At 35.2% G+C, this 21,624-nt stretch overlaps 1 protein-coding gene across 10 annotated transcripts in view; it reads right to left on the bottom strand.

The window, feature by feature from the left end:
• The window catches only part of CLASP2 (cytoplasmic linker associated protein 2), a 290,913-nt gene that overhangs the window by 46,412 nt on the left and 222,877 nt on the right, over window positions 1-21,624 (bottom strand). For 7 of the 10 annotated variants that reach the window (XM_077129874.1, XM_077129866.1, XM_077129867.1 and 4 more), the window contains 5 exons: window positions 21,396-21,459; window positions 7,620-7,783; window positions 6,895-6,973; window positions 6,734-6,784; window positions 2,622-2,765 (listed from right to left, as the gene is read on the bottom strand). In XM_077129874.1, coding sequence (XP_076985989.1) covers window positions 2,622-2,765; window positions 6,734-6,784; window positions 6,895-6,973; window positions 7,620-7,783; window positions 21,396-21,459 — 502 coding nt within the window. The remainder of the gene's footprint in view (window positions 1-2,621; window positions 2,766-6,733; window positions 6,785-6,894; window positions 6,974-7,619; window positions 7,784-21,395; window positions 21,460-21,624) is intronic. The other 3 variants (XM_077129868.1, XM_077129871.1, XM_077129872.1) reach the window with 1 other exon arrangement.

Raw genomic sequence — 21,624 nt, 5'->3', positions numbered from 1 at the left:
TCCATTTCTCAACAATTGTAAATAATGCTGCTATAAACATTGGGGTGCAAATGTCCATTTGTCTTTGCCCTCATGTCCTCTGAATAGATACCTAGCAATGGTATTGCTGGATCATACGGCAATTCTATACTTAACTTCCTGAGGAACTGCCAAACTGCCTTCCACAGCGGTTGACCCTTTTACATTCCTACCAGCAGTGGATAAGTGTGCCTCTTTCTCCACATCCTCTCCAGCACTTGTTGTTTTCTGTGTTATTGATAATGGCCACTCTGATGTGTGTGCGATGGTATCTCGTGGTTTTGATTTGCATTTCCCTAATAGCCAGGGAAGTTGAGCATCTTTTCATGTGCCTTTTAGCCACTTGTATTTCCTCATTTGAGAAGTGTCTGTTCAAATCTTTTGCCCATTTTGTAATTGGGTTGTCTGTCTTTTTGTTGTTGAGTTGAACAATCTCTTTATATATTCTGGATACTAGACCTTTACCTGATATATCGTTTCCAAATATTGTCTCCCATCATGTATGCTGTGTTTTTACTTTCTAATGAAGTTCTTTGATGCACAAAAGTGTTTAATTTTGAGGAGTTCCCATTTCTTTCTTTCTTCCTTCCTTCCTTCCTCCCTCCCTCCCTTCCTTTCTTTCTTTTTCTTTCTTTCTTTCTCCTTCCCCTCCCTTCCCTTCCCTTCCCTCCTTCCTTCCTTTCTTCAGTGCTCGTGCTTTAGGCGTAAGATCTAGGAAATTGCCTACTATTATAAGATTTATAAGATATTTCCCTACATGTTCTAAAGGTTTCATGGTCTTACGTCTAACGTGTAGGTCTTTGATCCATTTTGAGTTAATTTTTGAATAGGGTGTGAGATATGGATCCTCTTTCATTCTTTTACATGTGGATATCCAGTTTCCTTGGTATCATTTATTGAAAAGAGTGTTCTGTTCCAGGTGAGTTGGCTTGACTGCCTTATCAAAGATTAATTGTTCATAGATGAGAGGGTCTATATCTGAACACTTGTTTCAATTCCATTGGTCAGTATATCTACCTTTATGCCAGCATCATGCTATTTTGACAGCTGTAGCTTCATAATACTCCTTAAAGTCATGTAGTCTGAGACCTCCAACTTCATTTTTCAAGTATTTTGTACTGTCCAAGCCAAAAAACCTCTGTTGTTTTTTTCTCTTTTTCCATCAGCCCTGCCCTCTCTGTGCTGGGGGAAAAACCAGCAACCTCAGCTTTTACCCGAGGTTCAGATGAGCTGGGGGCCATTTTTAGGAGTCTGAATTAGTTAATTAATTCTACAATTGGAGCTTGGTTACACTCAGCCCCTGCTGTTACTAAACTCTATTTCCTTTCTCCTCTGGGAAGCAGCCTGTGGGGGAGGGGCACCAAGGCCATGTTCCTATAATCCATTCCTGCAGTGTAGACCTTTTGTGGGTAGGACATTTTGATTAGGTTATCTCAATTGACATGTGACTCACCCCATTAAAGATAGGTCTTAATTTCCTTACTGAAGTCCTTTATAAGAGGATAAAGGGCATGCAGAGATGAAATTAAGAAGGCTCACAGAAGCCCCAGAAAAGCTGAGAGACAAGGACACACACACAGAAGCAGAGAGAGGAAGCCACTGAAGACAGAAGCTGAAAGCAATGAAACCTGGGAGAGAAGAACAAACAGATGCTGGCCATGTGACAGAGGTGTCTTAGATGCCATAGCCTTTCTAGAGAGAAGGTATCATCATGTTGATGCCTTACTTTCGATCTTTTCATGGACTTAGATCTGCAAATTTGTAAAATAATAAATAACTATTTTCCATTTGGTATACTGAATTCCACTAGCTTTAGCAAACTGAAACAGACAAGGAAGTTAAAGACAATCTACAGACTGGGAGAAAATATTTAGAAACCATATATATGATATATTTAATAACTAGCCTATATAAAGAACTTGTACCAATCAATAACAACAAAAACACCCAATTGAAAAATGAGCAAAGAACATGAGTAGGCATTTCTCCAAAGATGTACAAGCTGCCACCAATCACATGAAAAGGTGCTCAACATCATTAGCCATTAGAGAAATGCAAACTCTGGGATCTGTCCTTTAACTGCTTGTTGAAGATTGCTTTGAAAACGATTGCATTTTTTTTTCTTTGCTTTGTATATATGTTATATTATACAATAAAAAAGTTAAAAAAAATAAACAAGGCAAATTATTAAAGGAGGCAGAAGGGGTGACCTGGCATAGGAGTGAATATCTGCAGTAAATCCTTCCCAGCTGATTACCAGCAATTGATTCAAGAAATGATGTAAACTCTTACTTGAAATACATAGGTAAATGCAAGCAGAAAGGTTTGGAATATTTAGAATAGGATTAGAAGTTGAGAGAAGGGTTGTGGCAATGACAGCTGCTTTTGATCCTAAGTTTGTTAACTATGTACATATTAATTGGATATTTAAATTAATTTAAATATTAAGAAAAAAATTAACACAGGTTGAGCTCTTCATATCCCTGGGTACATAACTCGCTGCTAACTGGTAATGTCTTGAACATTTTTATTACTTCTCTGGCAATCCAAAATGACTGACTTGTTTTTCCAATTAATCTTCTAAACCTTATATCAAATTATACCTTTCGAACATCAGAACTTTTGGGTTCTGTTGTCCAAGTGATGACTCGAGATACTGCCAGGCGAGTTTCACTGGAATTTATAAAATCTCCTGGATCCATCTGTTTGGCCAGAGTTTCTATGTATTTAAGGATAGCAACCTTCACCTGCAGAGGTAAGCACAATGGGAGAGAACAAGGAAATGGTTAGTGAAGGACACTGAAGAATACTTAGGAAATCATTAAGCAAATATTTTTTGAAAAGCATAAAATGAAAAACAACATTAACAATAAAAGAAATTAAAGAAATTCTTTCCTTATTATTGTCCTCACTCAATACAAGTAAAGTCTCTGGGAAGCCATGCCAGGTTAATACATAGTAGATAAAAAAAGTTCTGATTCTTTAGCTCAGCTGGCCCTGCTTAGGGAAACACAAAAGCAGCAGCAATAGCTGGAACATAAGGACTCTTGTGATGTTTCTCCAAGTACTCTCCAAGAGGAAAAGGGAAAGGGGAGCATGCCATTGGAATCACTTGCCTTTTCAATGCCACCATCCTTCCTTTCTCCTTTATCCTCAGTACCAGACAATATCACCAACTCCTTCCCTCTCCCAATGTCTTTCATCACTTCCTAGAATATGAAGGTTATTTTGCTTGGCTTGCCAGTTGTTCAGGTTCTCAGGGTGGAATGTTTTCAACAGAACCTGGGATCAAGAGCAGTGCCAGGAAAACGACGGCCTGCTGTATGGTCTGGAGCAACTTAGTGTGACTGGGGCAAAATGACTACCTTTTATCTTTGAGTACTAGCTACATCTTTCGGCTCAGTGGTTTCAAGTTGGGCTGAGCAGGAGTGCAATGAATTTGTCATTCGCTGGAATCAAACTTCGTGGCAGTGGCTACTACAGCTGATAAGGACTGACAAGTATTAATTAATACCAAAGAAGATAATCATCAAAGATGTTGACGGCTTTGAGGCCATGACCTTAATTCAGATGTGTCACTTGGGATGTTAAATTAACATCTGAATGAACTTGCAGATTAGTACAGGGATGGTTATTTTAATATTAATAGCATATTACAACTGGACTCCTATAGTACATGTTTTCCCCTTAAGAAAATCTAGATCACCAATGTGCTTCCTAGCTTGCTTCTTTCTAAGAGATGTCAAACATCCAAGAATTTGACGGTTCTTTTGCAATTATAACCAAAAGGAACTGAAGCATTATAAGTCAACTTTGAACTATCACTGGCCAGCAGAGGATAAAGTAGAATCCTTTTATCCCAGAAACAGAAGAAATTAGGGAGACTAAAATGTCATATTTTAATAGCTTGGCTATATTCAAATGGCTGGTTTCATCACCCTTATCAGATTCTGGCATAACTGCATGACATCCCAACCATTAGTTTCCCAGTGATAACTTAGTAAAATTAAGGAAAATCAGGAGAGGGAGATAATTAGTTATTACCTCCTCCTCTGATGTCTGTTTGAATCCAAATAGCAATGACTTTTTTTCTAAAGCATATGTGAATCCTTGGAGCTGGTAGCAGGTATTCCTATTCTGTAACGTTGCTCTACAATAATACGAAAACACTCTTTATGGATTGAGGGTTTACTCTTTTGTGCCAAAATAAATAACATTTTCAGGGAAAACAAAAGTTCTGACTCTTCTACATTTTTCCCTTCTTGGTTCCAGTTGAAAAAAAAAAAGACAAAGGTTCATATTACATTCTTCATTTTATAATGTATGAATTTTAAGACGTAAATTATAACTTTTAAGAAATGTACTGAAAAAAAACAAGAGTTGACCTAGCAGTCATTCTGAGTAAAATGTGCAATGGATAGAGAAAAACTTCTGGTTAGCTTTGTAGTAGCAGGCCCAACTAAATAATGGCAACATAATTGGATTATTGAAACTATCTTAACTTGCCTTCTATCAATGAGTGTGAGTAGCTGAAAGGTGACTACATTAAGGCAAAGAACAAACACCAGTGTATTTTGTTTTTCATTTGTCACAAACAATAATTGAATATATTTATTTGCACTGAGATTCAATTACTATAGTGCCAGCAATTTAGAGGAATACAAAATTCTGAAAGGGTTTCAAGAATAGGTGTATTTATTATAGTGATAAACAAAATAACCACAAAACGTAGATAATAATTTGAAACCTTATATTTTAGCAGCTAATTTACAATGTTATACATAGTCCATAATTTTAATAATGGAAACATCTACTCTTTTTCAGAGAAGGAAAAAAAATCTAGGTGCTAAGGTATGTATAATTCTTCGATATCTTTGGGAAACCCAGAAAAAGAGGTTAACAAAAATTACATTTCCTGTTTTCAAAATATTAGTAATTCAACTAAAGTCATTTTGTACTGCCATTTCCTCCTATTCTATCATTTTCTTTCCAACAGTTAAACATGACATACCATGAGAGAGTTAAAATTTCATAGAAAAGCCACTTTTATCTAAAAAATTCATTGTTTTTTCAAACAAGCATTTTTCTAGCTCTCATACCCAGGTTATTTGTGCTTTAAGTGTTTTATACTCAATTCTGTTAACCACCTGAAAGTTACTTTTATTTTTGGTATAGGGTATGGCTCCAAGATAATTTGTCCCTGCTCTCTTAAAATACCAATTGAAGAGTGGTATTTTCCCCATGGCTTTGCTACACTCTGTAAATTTATGCATATCAATACTTAGATATATTTAGGCTTGAAGAGTAAGAGTTTATGATTTCAGTCTTCCTGGAATTAAAGCTAATTTTAATGTTTCCCATTTCACTTTTCCATTTGGCTGTCTTTCTCTTCAGGCCCTCAGCAATTTCATTCTCTCCCACAATTCAACTATCATTACCCTTATTTCTTAAGCTAGTTTAGACTTCTTTTCCCGCTGGTTCATGCAACATCTTTACATTTATTTTCATCAGTTCCTGAACATCCACGAGCAGTACCTGTATCAAAGCCATTATCATAGCTTAGTTTATTGTGTACCACTGCCAATAATGTAACAAGTGATTCTGTCCCTAGGAAGGTCTAGCACAATGTCTTGAACATAAAATGTATCTAATAAATATGTACCAATAATATCAAGTAAATTCTTCTGCAAGTCACTTTTCAAAATCAAAAAGGATGGAACCCCTTTCACAAAATAGCTTTGAGAAAATAACAGTATGTTGAATGTAAGCGAACCATGGTAAGAAACATAATTGGATATTTGAGTCAAAATCATATCCAAAAACTCAAGGAAAAAAATCAATCCTGGGAATTAATGCTTGTACAAATATATTTCGTGCAGAATAGAGCAGAAAAATAAGGCTTGCATATGCACGTATGCTTGTTATTTCCCTGATTTTAATGTCACTTATACTTAATATATTAAAAATATCTTCAGTTAAAATTTCAGGGGCCCTTCTTTTATCTTAAATAATTTTCTTTCACCTTAATTTTTTTTTTTTTTAAACATGGGCAGGCACCGAGACCTGAACACAGGTCTCTGGCATGGCAGGTGAGAATTCTTCCTGCTGAGCCACCGTGGCCTGCCCTCTTTTACCTTAAATTTTGAATCATTTTAAATCAAGTTGGAATCCATTTAGTTTTCACATAAAATAAATAGAAAATATTTGCAATAATAACTATGAAAGTTAATCCTTATTTCCAAATTTTATGCACATATCAGAAATATTACATTGCAAATAAATGTTATTATTTCACTTAAGGAGAAATGGAGAATACAATGCAATTAAAACTTAAAATTTTTGTTTAATAAAATGAATAAATAGGCAAAGCTGACATTTAGTCAAAATTACCTATTAAAACTCCTAAAATTAAAGTAAAAAATTTTGGGAAATCACAAACATAAAATTAGATAAGACTTTATAGAGTAAGTTTGCATTACCAGCTTAGGGTTAGATGGCCATACTTGTGATGCCTTCTAAATGTGTATCCCCAGTAAGCCTCACCAAAGGATAGTCTGGTATTTGAATAATATTTTAAATCAAGTATCTGCATGCTTAAAAGGCACCCAAAGGTTAGTAGTTGAATACAGTTGCAAACAAATATTATAAAAAACACTGCAGTTTGTAAAGAGAGTTTAGAAAAGAAAGAGTACAGATTAAAACAAACAAAAAAAACCTTAGAGCTCCAAAAACAGTGAAGCTGGTCCCGAAGTGCTGGCTTGACTGTCTGAAAGTTTATAAAACAAAATCCACTGATTCAACAGCTTCTTATGTGACAGAAATACAAATAACAACATTTCAACATTTTGATGTCTTCAAAAGACTTCAAATTTTTACCTTCAAGCTTGGTGTTTGGGTCTGATCAACTGTAAATCTCATTAGAATATTGAACTGAAGATCATTTGGAAAAGATTCTCTAAAATAAGATCAAAATAAAACAAAAAAATAAATAATCAAGAAAGCATTTAGCAAACTTAACAGCAGACAACCATGCTTAATACCAAAAGTGAATGTCATTCATAAATCACACATGAAACGAGTTCTGTATGTGGTACAGTCTTTGTGTTATAGTAAAAAATAAGTTATTCCCAGAAGCATGGGATCATCCAAATTTATAATTACTATGGTATTAAAAACCTACACTATAAAAAACAGTCTATTATGCCTCAACTATAAATTTAATCAGAAAATATATTCAACAAAAGTGCAATATTTTCAGAAATGCTGCCCTACACCTAAAGTCTGAATTTTAGCTATATCTAGATTTACTAAATGGATATTTGAAATAAGTCATTTCAAGAACCTACACAAGAAAGTATAAATATAGCATTGGTTTGAAATATTCAGAAGAAATATTCTGAGTATTTGCATGCATAATAAAACAGTTTTTAAAATTAGGAAATACTTCAAATACATGAGAATGCGCGTCATTAAGGATTTTCAAATGGAGCCTATGCAGTCCAAATTATTTTTAAGGACTAAATAGTCCTCACTTTTAACACAGGAACTAAATATTCCTGATTACTATCAGGTAAATTTGAAACATATGAAGAAAATATTACCTTGTAACATCAAGGGCTTTCTGAACTTTTGCCTGAACAGACCCAAGCAAATCAGCACCCATTTTTTTTAGTAGTTGTGTCAGCAGTACAAACAACCAATCTTGAAGATCATCTTTGTGAACTTGTATGAAGTCTACTAGAGTCTCCAAAAACATGCTGAATACCTACAGTTGATATAGAGGGAAAGGGGAAGGTGGAGGGGAGGGAGGGAGAGAAAGGAGGAAATATTGACCTCTATCCTCAACTCAAATTGAAATAGAAAGGAATATAGGAATCAGAGGCACAGCGATTGGCAGCCAAGCGGAAAAAAAAATCTGTCTTGCTTTTCATTGGATTCTGTGATACAAGAGTACATTTGAATTGTTATCCAACTTCTGCAGAAGTTCAACAATTAGCTATTCCATGCAGCATCACTTCGTAAAGAAACTTTGGCCATAGTGGCTGGCACACCTAAGGTTGTCAATGATATCACAACTTAAACCGGTTAATTATGAATTCCATTTTACCTGAAATTTAGAAAAGGAACTACCCATATAGTCTTAGTTGCTCTCAGCTTTCTGGAAGAGTACATTGAGTAGATCAGAGGATGGCTATGCTGACAATTACCTTAAAGTATAAAATTCACAAGATATAATGAGGAAATCCTGAGATTTCTCAAAATGACAGGAGTCACAATTTTTTGGTATGAAATAATGTATTTCATAAATAATGTATTTAGTAAAACTGCCCCAAAAATAATTTTAAATCATCTGGATAACTATAACTATACCTAAAATAAAATAAATTCAGGATAAAAGTATACATTTGAATACTAACGATTTTTAAAACGCTCTAGAAGGCACACTATTGACCTACCTTTCTACAGATGTATTTTATATTTGGCTCCGGTATTCATTTAGTAGTTTAAAAAACTTTACTAAAACATGAAGGGAAGCTGTTATTCATAAATGTAACACCTCGTTAAAATATGTATTAAAATTAACCTACAACAGGGATATACCTATTTATAATAAATTCAAGACCATACCAGAATATTTATTTCTAGGTAAACAGTAAAAACTTCTCAGCTATAATGTATTATGAATTAAATTACAATCACAATAGATTATAAAACTTTTAAAATAAATTAGCATAATTATTTGAGATTAAGAATTAAGAATTTTATTCTTAATGTGTATTTTATTTCTTAAATTTCCTTCATACAGTTGTACATGAACTCCATTTTTTTCTGTTAGAAATGAAGGATTTTCTCTATCATAATTATAACTAAGCTTTAACATTTGAAATGGAGTTAGAAAATAAAAAACACCTTAGCTATCTGCTCAAGATGGTCTATATTTGTAAAAGCAGAAATTAAGACTACTTTCAACTTTACAGTACTCTCGAAGCATTGTCTGCTTCAATACTGTTCTTATTTATGATGCAGTCTCTTAACTCCCACCCCATTAAGTACCCTGGAAAACCTAGCTTCACTTCTATTCCAAACTTGGCCCACTGTTTCACTTCTTTCTTTTGCCCTGTTCTTAGGGCCAAGAATATTGTTGGAGAACTTCACTAGACCTAGTCTATGACAAATACATGTATCTAGTACTCACTCTTACTACTGCCTGGCAAATGTGTCCAGTGGTTGGCTGGAACCGGCTTGTGTCCACTGTGAAGTCAACTGTTAGACATTCAGGAATTTTGTGTTGGTAGGCAGCTTCAAACTGGTCATGGTAGGAGTTGTTACACCACAGAATTGACAAAATTATCAATTAGGGCTTCTTACCCCTCCTCCAAACCTGGTATACAAGCACAGCACTCTAATTCTTGGGTTCACTTTCACTTCTATTGTTTCAGCTTGTACCTATTCTCCTGAACACTCTAACTTCCAGATTTTGTTCTACCAAAATGTAATCTGAGGATCACAGCCATTAGAATGCCTAAACCAATTCTCCCATTTTATGACTGAAGAAACTGAGGACTGGAAAATTAAGTGATTTGCCAAAAGTTTTACAGCTAATCAATGGCACAGCAAGGACTTAAAATCCAGGTCACTGACTTTTAGCAGTGTTTCATCCACTCAGTTACTAAATGACCTACCTCATTTACTTTACTGTCATCCAACATGAAATTCTCCATTGGTTTTTCCCCACTCTGATCTGCTCTACACCTATTCTTCCAATATGTCTCCCAATATGTCTTCCAAGGAAGAACTAACTTCAATCTTTATAAAAGTGAATTCTTTTATTCTGTATTCTTGCTCTCTAAAGTAGTCTCCTCTAATATCTTTACTCTATAATTCACTTAAATCCTTTTCCTCTGCGTATGGATGCAGAAGATACCAAATCAAGAATTTGTGCTTTAACTTCTATCCTATTGCTCCCACTAATAGCAATCTAATCATTAAAAGCTTTTTCTTAAGTCGAGAATGCCTGACCATTCTACTATGTGACAGGGTTTTACTCTTCATACTTCTTTTCTTTCCCTTCTCCTTTTGCTTCCTAAATGTAGGCTGATTTAAGAGCCAATCATTCTGATTCTGCTTTCATTAAATTGCTATCTCCTTGACAGGACTTACCTGATCTAAACTACTAAATCCCAGAAAACTCTAGAATGATACTCTCTCAGCTTTCTCAAAATCTGTTGACCATAACTTATCGAAGGCATTAGGCCTTCCTGAACTAGACCTGGATTTCTGTGGTAATCTGACTTTAGACTTTTTATTTCTGTATACTAGGGGTTGCAAACTTTTTCGGTAAAGGGCCAGATGTAAATATTTCAGTCTTTGCAAGCCATATAGTCTCTGTTGCAACCACTCAATACTGCTGCTGTAGCATAGCAGTAGATAATATATAAACAAATGAGCATAGTTGTGTTCCAATATAATTTTATTTATAAAAATAGGCAGTAGGCTGAATATGGCAGGCACACAGTAGTTTATCAGCCTCTGTTGTATACCATGATTGTGATATTACTGTTTGATAGAAATAAAATCTTTTCAAGTCCCTGCATTGTCTACAGGATGTCCTAACTCCTTAGTTCAAGGTTATAACTCTCCAAACTAATCTTGGACTATCTGGCAATATACACTCTTTATCCCTTAACAAATGTCACACACTTCCAATTTCCTAACATTCCACCCCTCCCCCCAACTCCATCCATTTTGACACAGTATATGACTCCCTACAAAGTCTACCACTCAAATCCCAACCAAGAATCCTACCTGAACAACCTCAGACAATCGTCACTGATCTTTTCTACTTGGAACTCATATTGGTATTTTCTATTTACAGTGCTATTTAATTTTGTCATCTATGTTATCTTCCCATCTGGAACATATACCAATTGAGGACACAGACTATATTTTAAATATTCTTGCATCACCAATTAAAACAAACTCAAAATCAAGAGAGGCCAATTACCCAATAAAAATTGTTCATTGACTGAGTAGAGAAAGGTCCTTAAAGAATAAAGATGTTCTCTTAAATAAGGGAAATTTGCTGTGTAATAGATAGACAACCTGTTTCCCTCAAGGAGAGGGAAGATGTGTAAGTACCTCCCTCCACTTCAGCCAAGATTAACTTCTTTCTCTTTGCTATAAATTTTCTGTCATATTTCATTTCTCTAAATTCATTCTGGTCATTCCTGAGAGGTCCTTTCTTGTCAAACTAACATAGCCAAAAGTTATGCTTGGTTATATATGAGGTGACTATATTATACAGTCACATTATGTCTCAAAATGGATGTGAGCATAGCTGGATAAAAATGAAAGCATGTTACTTATATGGTATTCTAGATATAGACTATACTATCATTTTTCAAAAATACTTATATCTTGTCAATATACTTACTAAATGATCCCCTCTCCCTTCTCTCTCTCTCACACACACACATATATACACATCCAAAATACTTATTGGAAATTTCATATTTTATTGCCCATGACAAAAATTCCACTGTCAGATGTTAATCTTCTCCCATTTCCTTATCTATAATTAATGGAGAAAGTGGAAAGTGGACATACTAATATAATACTAAGGATAAAAATTTTATTTCAGAAGAGAAAAATTGAGAATCATTGCTCTATAAACTACTGCTTGCATTTATGGAATGTCAATAATAGAATATTAGAAAGTTCATGTAGGGAGGCTGGGGGTTAATTTTTTAAAAAATAATTGTGTAACTTGGGAATTATTTTTAAAGTAAGCAGCTTTCAATGAAATCACTTTATAATTCCACAAATCTCACGATCATACTTCAATGAAAAAAGTTTAAATCTCTGAGCTATTTACAGCTGAGGTAGTCTTTTCAAAAATCATTTAAATCTTAGGTGTGCCAGCCATCAAATACAGAACAGAAGATCATAATAAAATTAGATTAATTAGTAGATTAAAAAGCACATCTCCAAACAGAATGACAGTTTGCATAACTGCAAATAGCGTTTCGTAGATTGCAAAGGGTCCAACACTGCATGAACTCTTCAGGAGAGAAAATAGAGAAAAAGGGTTAATTTCACAGTCATGCAGTAGAGTTAGGTTTCCAACAAATATTGAACCAACTTACTCTCTATTGAGAGTTCCAACACAGGGGACAGCATGCAAAAGGAAAAAAAGAAAAAAAAGAAAAACACACAAATTAGTCGCCATCTATGCAAAGTTCCTGCATGGGAGAAAAACACTTAGAAAATAAAAGTGACAAATGTTTTTCAAGGTTTTATGATAAACTCAAAATAGTTTTTTAAAAAAGAATTAAAAGAATAGTATGGGAGAAAACTATGTGATTTTCCTGTGTTTCTCTCTCACCTCCTTGCCAAGGAAATTAAAAAATAAAATAAACCAAACTAAACAAAAAAAGACCTTTTTCTAGCCACTACTGTCCTTGAGGCTCAATTTTCTGGGAAGAATTCAAGATTAATAGACACCCATTCCCATTCCTGAACAATGTCAACATTTAGTTCTAAAACACTGTATCTGGACCTCTTGTTTCTTCTCTCTCAGCAACAATATTTTTACAAGTTAACTTATTTATATGAAAGCTTGGAACAACTACTATTGTCTGAAGGTAAAAAAATTTAACTGTTTATACCACAACTTTTTATTTTCCCCAGACAAGAGGTATGTCAGTATCCTCTGATTCAAGGACTGCAGGCAGCTTAGCTGCCTGGAGCACCTGTTAGGAGACCAAGTGTGATCTTCCAATTCCAAGTAGGGCACTCCAAGTGTGCTCCATTTCAGTAACCAGAGATTGAATTCATACCCTTGCTGTCCAAAGGCCAATAGCAGAGAGGGAGGACTGCAAAAACCATAAAATTCCAATTCAAAGCATGCAGCTCAGTGAGGGTGGCTCCTTCTGTATAACTAATCTTTTCAAATAGTTCCTTCAGAGTCAGATTGCTGGCAGCCAATCTTTGGGAAGAAAGCACTGCCTTGATGATGTCTTGATTTGGACACTTTCCTGGCCTCAAACCATGAGTGAATATATTCCCACTGTTTAACCCAAACCATTTCATGATATTTGCTTTGTGTAGCCTAGGAAACTAAAACAGTCCATGACTAAAATGTTCCAGGGTCAACATAAATATCTGACTTGAACTTCTTGCAGTGTCCATACTTGCTATCACTCTATTGCACTCTTTTAAATTTGTTGCTTATGTTCTATGTTATTTTCATACATATATATCAAATTTATATTACTTATTTTAATACTTGTATATAAAGAAAAAAGTTCATTTAGTAAATTACAGACATGAAGTGATTTTATTTCGTTAAACTATATTTACCAATCACACTGTCTGAGGAAAAGCTCAGCATCTAGTCATCTAATTCTGCTGTATTCTGAGGGTTTTTTCCCAGTCCTTCCTTTCTGGGATGTCTAGACTGTATTCTGGAGCTTGCCAGATATTTTAGTTGGACCTAGACCCTTATGTGAAAAGAACAAATGAGACAACTTTCTGGGATCTGGAGAAGCCAATCCTAGCATAAAAGAGATGGCACTGCTGCTCACAACCTGGTTCTCAAAATACCCTGTTTCTGTTGAGGACAGCAGATGTTCTCAACCACGTTAGGGAGAACTGAGGACAACTCTCACTTACAGTGGAAGCCAGGAAACTTTTAAGAGAGACTGAAACAATGACCTCAACATTAAAGGACATCCACCCAACCAATGCTCATGGTATGAGGCATCTCCCAAACATTTGGATCCATTCTAAGGGCAAGGATTCATATATAACTTCAGCTCTAAGTTTTCAGAATAGGTGAGGCTTCAGATAAGCAATTATAATTCTGAATGGATTGACTGATTACCCTGGCTTGAAGAAGCATGCTATCTAAGCCACAGGTGCTAAAGATGCTAAGTTGGGGAAAAAAAGAGAAGTGTCTCTCACTATTAAAGACTATAATGAAAAGACATAGCTCATTTGGGAAAAAGAACATAGTTCAGACTGGGTTGAGAGTGAGGAGACAACAATAAGCAAAACTGACAGACTCTGAGTTGTCCAAGTAATTCACTACAGCCTAAAAACTTGCCTTTTAATTTGACTTCTGAGATGTTGCCAATCAAAGCATTCACTTGTAACAATGAAAAAGAAAAAGCATTTTATATTAACACTCAATAAAATGTGCATGAATGTAAAAGCAAAAAGAAAGCCACGTACGACTAAAGCATTTTTCCTTGACTGGTTCCAATCAGTGTTTTGTTCTGGAGGCTAGAAAATACCCTACCAGCAAGGGATTATCCTTTTAAGCTTTTACTGCTTCTGGTCACTGCCCCCAGCCACCCAGAACCCCATGAATTTCACACTGAAGGAGATGAAGTTGTCTATACGCCCCTAACATAACATCTCTCATTCAGCCTCTTTATTCAAGGGGTAACACAGATATCTAAGGCACACTACAAACACTAATCGATGGAAAGGATCATAAAGACTATCAAAGAAATCCTGATAAAGACTTCTTGACTTTTCTGCTACAAAGGGAAGGTTTTTAGTGGGTCTTACAGACTGCGGGGGTGCTGCACTCCTAACACCTGTAATGTGGAGGAGATAACTGTACTTGCCCAAAGGTCAGCAAGGTTTGGTGATACATTTATCCAGGAACCAGAACACCTGCAAGAGTGGATCTTGGGTGTGCTGGGCTAAAGAGCACAGAATATAAGATTGAGGACTCAACATTTAATGTTCCAGAAAGGATACCTGGAGCTGATCCTAAATATGCTACTGGGATGGCTTCTTGAAGCTTAGACACAGGGGTGCCAAGAGTAGAGCTAACGCAGTAGCCACAAGCCACTGAGTGCTTGAAATATGGCTAGTGCCACATGGTAAAATGGTAATATTTTTGATATACTGGGTTAAATAAAATACATTATTTAAAAAAAAAAGATAGACTTTCTTTGGAGATTTTTCCTGAGGGCAATTTTGCATGGTTCCTAAAGAGTTTTAATCAAGTAGAGAAGATTAACCTTTGTGAAAGACTACTCAGGGATGTAGTGTTGAGGAGACTTTAGAGGTGAGGGGTGGGGATGGGTGCAACACAAAAGAAAATCGTGTTCTCAATTAGCAGTGAGAATGGATCAGGGTAGGACAGACAAGAAAACATACCTCATGGATTGGAAGACTAAATATAGTTAAGATGTCAATTCTACCTAAATTGATTTACAGATTCAACACAATACCAATCAAAGTTCCAACAACTTACTTTCCAGAAATAGAAAAACCAATAAGCAAATTTATCTGGAAGGGCAGGATGCCCCGAATTGCTCAAAGTATCTTGAGGAAAAAAAATGAAGCTGGAGGTCTCACACTGCCTGACTTTAAGGCATATTATGAAGCCACAGTGGTCAAAACAGCATGGTACTGGCATAAAGACAGATATATTGACCAATGGAATCAAATAGAGTGCTCAGATATAGACCCTCTCATCTATGGACATTTGATCTTTGATAAGGCAGTCAAGCCAACTCATTTGGGACAGAACAATCTCTTCAATAAATGGTGTCTAGAGAACTGGATATCTATATGCAAAAGAATGAAAGAGGACCCATATCTCACACCCTATACAAAAGTTAACTCAAAATGAATCAAAGATCTAAACATTAGGTCTAAGACCATAAAACAGTTAGAGGAAAATGTAGGGAGATATCTTATGAATCTTATAATTGGAGGCGGTTTTATGGACCTTACACCTAAAGCAAGAGCACTGAAGAAATAAATAAATAAATGGGAGCTCCTCAAAATTAAACACTTTTGTGCATCAAAGAACTTCATCAAGAAAGTAAAAAGACAGCCTACACAATGGGAGACAATATTTGGAAACGACATATCAGATAAAGGTCTAGTATCCAGAATTTATAAAGAGATTGTTCAACTCAACAACAAAAAGACAGTCAATCCTATTACAAAATGGGAAAAAGACTTGAACACTTCTCAGAAGAGGAAATACAAATGGCCAAAAGGCACATGAAGAGATGCTCAATGTCCGAGGCCATTAGAGAAATGCAAATCAAAACCACAATGAGATATCATCTCACACCCACCAGAATGGCCATTGTCAACAAAACAGAAAATGACAAGTGCTGGAGAAGATGTGGAGAAAGAGGCACACTTATCCACTGTTGGTGGGAATGTCAAAGGGTGCAACCACTGTGGAAGGCAGTTTGGCGGTTCCTCAAAAAGCTGAATATAGAATTGCCATATGACCCAGCAATACCATTGCTGGGAATATACTCAAAGGACTTAAGGGCAAAGACACAAACGGACATTTGCACACCAATGTTTATAGCAGCATTATTTACAATTGCAAGGAGATGGAAACAGCCAAAATGTCCATCAACAGATGAGTGGCTAAACAAACTGTGGTACATACATACGATGGAATATTATGCAGCTCTAAGACAGAATAAACTTATGAAGTATGTAACAACATGGATGGACCTAGAGAACATTATGCTGAGTGAGAGTAGCCAAAAACTAAAGGACAAATACTGTATGGTCTCACTGATATGAACCGACATTAGTGAATAAACAAAGACCATCAGGAGATAGAAATAGGGTAAGATAGTGGGTAATTGGAGCTGAAAGGGTACAGACTGCGCAACAGCACTGGATACAAAAACTCAGAAATGGACAGCACAATACTACCTAACTGTAATGTAATTATGTTAAAACACTGAATGAAGCTGCATGTGAGAATGATAGAGGGAGGAGGGATGGGGACATAAATGAAATCAGAAAGATAGATAGATGTTAAAGATCGAGGTGGTATAATCTAGGAATGCCTAGAGTGTATAATAGTGAAATGTACAATGTACAAATTTTAAAAATGTTTTGGCATGAGGAAGAACAAAGGAATGTCATTACTGCAGGGTGCTGAAAATAGATGATAATTAATACTTTAAAATGTCACCTTATGTGTGAGACTAAAGCAAAAAATGTTTATTTGTTACAAAATTTATATTTTGACTAGAGCATTTCCTAATATAACTCATGTAGATAGTTTGATTGAATGTCATAAGTACTTGGAATCTCAGGTAGCACATGAGATTTTGTTGGTTTGCCCAGAGTGATCCCCTGATAAATCCCAGAATGATTTGATCAGTGACTGGAAAAGCCCCCTTCGGGGAATGGTGAGAGTGGGGAGAAATTCAACTTCATATTCTCACAAGCAGTGTGGACAACCAAAGCTATAGGCTGAGCCCCCAATCTTGGGGTTTGTTCATATGAAACTTAACCCCACAAAGGATAGGTCAGGTCTACTTAAAATTTAGGCCTAAGAGTCACTCCCAAGAGAGCCTCTTTTGTTGCTCAGATGTGGCCTCTCTCTCCAGCCAATATGATGAGCAGTCTCACCACCCTCCCCCTCTCTGCATCGGACATGACTCCCAGGGGTGTGGACCTTCCTGGCAGCGTGGGACAGAGATCCTGGAGTGAGCTGAGACTCAGCATCAAAGGACTGAGAAATACCCTAAAATGAGCTGAGAATTAACATCAAAGGATTGAGAGAACCTTCTCAACCAAAAGGGGGAAGAGTAAAATGAGACAAAGTGTCAATGGCTGAGAGATTCCAAACAGAGTGGAGAGGTTATCCTGGAGGTTATTCTTATACATTAAGTAGATATCACCTTGTTTTTCAAGATGTCGTGGAGAGGCTGGAGGGAATTGCCTGAAAATGCAGTGCTGTATTCCAGTAGCCATGTTTCTTGATGATGATTGAACAATGATATAGCTTTCACAATGAGACTCTGGGAATGTGAAAACCTTATGTCTGATGCTCCTTTTAGCTACTATATCAACAGAAGAGTAGAACATATGGAATAAAAATAAATAATAGGGGGAACAAATGTTAAAATAAATTGTTTGAAATAGTGGTAAATGAAAGCGAGGGGTAAGGGGTATGGTACGTATAGTTTTTTTTCTCTATTATTATTTTATTTCTTTTTCTAAATCGACGCAAATGTACTAAGAAATGATGAATATGCAACTATGTGATGATATTAAGAATTACTGACTGTATATGTAGAATGGAATGATATTTAAATGTTTTGTTTGTTAATTTTTTTAATTAATAAAAAAAAGTTAACAAAAAAAAAGAAAACACACCTCTTCCTCCTCTCCAATACTACATCCCTTAATATGAGACAAAAGACACACTGAATAAAGAACAAACTCACAATGATGCTGAAAACAAAAAAAGGTGTCAATCAGCAGATTGGAATTTATGACAAGTTTCTGGAACAACAAAACAGATGACATATTAACAGGAAAGAATACACTTATTTAAGTATCTAACATAGCTTTGAGATGAAACCTCCTTCCATTTTGCCAAGAGGGAAGGTAGAAAGAATGGGTTCACATGCAGTTCAGCTTGCTGGTTTGGAGGCAGAAAGTTGAGTTTCTGCTTGGTGGTTTCTATTTTCATGGTGAAGTAAGAGGCAAGCACTTATGCTTGGGACAAGAGCTGGGGGGGAATGAACAGGGCTGGAATTTTGAAGCACGAGAATTTTTTATGTAGCTGCCACAGGGAGCAGAGAAGATAGATGAGACAGGGAGGATTATCAGACAGCACTGAGAACTCAGTCAAAATCATAGATAAGAATTAGAGAAAGACAGGAACCCACAGGGCTGTGTGATTTCACCCAGGAGGAGGGAGTACACTGTTTCCCTCTAAAAGTCTTAACCTTTGAATACTGGCATGAGCTCTCCCATTCCAAGAAGATAGGTTCCTGAATATGTGTTTATATTTTTAGTGTCAAAGACTAAGAGTTGACTATGCAGAACAGAAGTTGGCAAATTACAACTGGTGAGCAAAGTGTATATTTATTTTGTATGCTGTATGGCAGGGTCAAATTTCATTATTTTTCACGAGAGTATCCTGTTATTGTAGCACCATTTGTTGAATTTTTATTTGTTTGTTTGGTTTTGGTTTGTTCTGCTTGTTTGTTTGTTTTGGGAAGTGCATGGACTGGGAATCAAACCTGGGTTTTCTGCATGGCAGGCGAGAATTCTACCACTGAACAATCCTTGCAGCCACCCCAAGAATATTTTTTTTAATCAAAAGAAAAAGAATATTTAATGCCACAAGAAAATTAAATGAAAATCCAAATTTTTTATTGGGACACAACCACACACATTTGTTTACACACTGTGTACAGATGCCTTTGTGCTATGATAAAGTAGCTACGACAGAGACTACTATGGCCTTCAAAGACTCAAACACTTACTTTTTTGGCTCTTTATAGAAGAAATTTGCTGTCAAATTACAATATCAAAAAATATTAGTTGCTTGACTCTGAAGAAACTGTTGGTACTGTATAAAGACACATTTAAAAAGGAGAGTGGTGTGCATATCTACTATTTCAATTCCAGGATATTATGCAAAAACACAAAATCAAACGCTGCTATTTTCGACTCAGTACATTATGACTGTGCAGTTTATTCTTAAGGAATAAACTGGCATGCCAGTTTACTTTTAACAAATTATATTATTGGGAGAGTCTCTGATCAACAATCACCAAACAAAATTATAAATTTTGTTATAAATAAATACCTAATAAAAACATATGAACAAAAATCTTCCCAACACATTTCTTCGCTGAACTGACTAGAAAAAAGAAAACAAGAACAAACAAATAGAACCAGATATGTCAATAAGAACGGTAACAGGTTCACTAGGTTTTCCATTTGATTTCCAAGAGACTCTTCAAAATCAATTTTCTTTATTATTGTTTAGATCCTGGGTATCCAGTTAAATTACATTACTGCCTAACAAAAGAATCAAAACCTGTGATTTTAAGAAATAAATCCAACCTCAGTCTTACACTTTCCAGTAGGGGAGTTATGTTACTTATTGAAGATGTTTTAAAAGTGTATCCTTCAGGGCAGGCTACGGTGGCTCAGCAGGCAGAGTTCTTGCCTGCCATGCCAGAGGACCTGGGTTTGATTCCCGGTGCCTCCCCATGTAAAAAAAAAAGTGTATTCTTCAGAGTTATATGGGCTAATAACTGAAACATTATTTAATAAAACAAGTTCATCCAGATCATACTATTTCCTCCTTTGGCTTATATCGGTGCCTAAAAATATAAAACTTAATGTGTCCTGAATTTATAAAATTTTTGCATTAACGTGAGTCTTACAGATGTAATTAGTGGTAGCAATATCAGTATAAAATGGTGTGGCTAGGCACATGTTTAGTTTGAAAACTTAAAAAAAAATTTTAGTAAACCAACTGGTTACCCAGTGTATTCTAATCTTTGTCTTTTAAAGAGATCTTTTCAGATATATAAGCATACTTTTGGATTAAGGATAATCTTTGGAAACTACTGCTTTAAAGTATAAGCAATTATTTCAATAATTATGTCCCCCACTGGATTAAAGCTTTTGGCTACATTTTAGGTTAAATTTAAAGTGGATTTAAAATTTTTAAGCAGTGTTGTAAGTAATGGAAATATTAAAAAAAAAATGTGGAACAATAAAGACAATCAAAAAAACAGGAACATGACATTCATTAATGTTTTTCTTAGAATTTCTGTTCTTTAGCTCCCTCTCATTTTAGGTTAGAAATTCTCCTGCAGACACTTGGTACCCAAAGGAGGACAGAAATAAAAGTTTCACCATTGTCAAATACACTGCTGGAACAGAATAAAGGAACACATTTTTATAACACTACAATCCATCAAGATAAACAAAAAGCATGCATGCATATTATGCATAAGTAACAATTGAACAAAGTTCTGAAAATCTTTATGGGTTAGTTCTAATACATGAAATGCTTCTTTTATATAACTACCAAACTATGACGAAGAGTCATATTTTATGCTTTTTTGGTCAATTAATTGCTATTCATTACTGTTTCAAGGTAAGATTATATTTATACTAATATTGCAATAAATAATCACAGAAATAAGAAAACTGAATAAAATGTTATAAGCTTTTTTCCACTTAACTCAATTATTTCCTTTACAAATAGTACAATATCTTTAGTAATATAAAATATACCCACATGACTAGATATATCATTAGTTAAAAGGTAGTATAATTTGATGAATGTCTTAAGGGTCATGCTTATTTAATACCCTTTAGGTTTCAGTCTATGACAACCTATCTTTGGAGACACTGGAATGGTTAACAGACAAGCAATCCTAAATTATGTGTGATATCAAACATTTAATATCAATCACTTGAAAGTATTACTATCAATTTGGAGCAATAATATAGCAAAAATGCTTTTACTTCATTTATTTTTTGGACTATATGCAGTATAAATACCTTATGAGAGTAAATAATCTTAAAATACCAAAACGTACCTTGCCATGGGGATCAGCAAACATTCTTGTGAAAATTTCACATAATCTTTTCAATTCAACTCGACTGCCAAAATAATAATGTAGCTAATTAATATCTTGCTGTAGGAAGAAGTCATTTAAAAGTAATCTTACATATAATTAGCTTTCTCTTTTAAAAAAGTTGCAAATTCAGGCCTCAAAATTGGTAAATATATAGCATTGGTAAGGTGAGTCAGAGCTAAATACAACA

Source organism: Tamandua tetradactyla, chromosome 15, assembly GCF_023851605.1.
Source record: "Tamandua tetradactyla isolate mTamTet1 chromosome 15, mTamTet1.pri, whole genome shotgun sequence".
NCBI lineage: Eukaryota > Metazoa > Chordata > Mammalia > Pilosa > Myrmecophagidae > Tamandua > Tamandua tetradactyla.
This window is presented reverse-complemented; position numbering and strand designations above follow the sequence as displayed.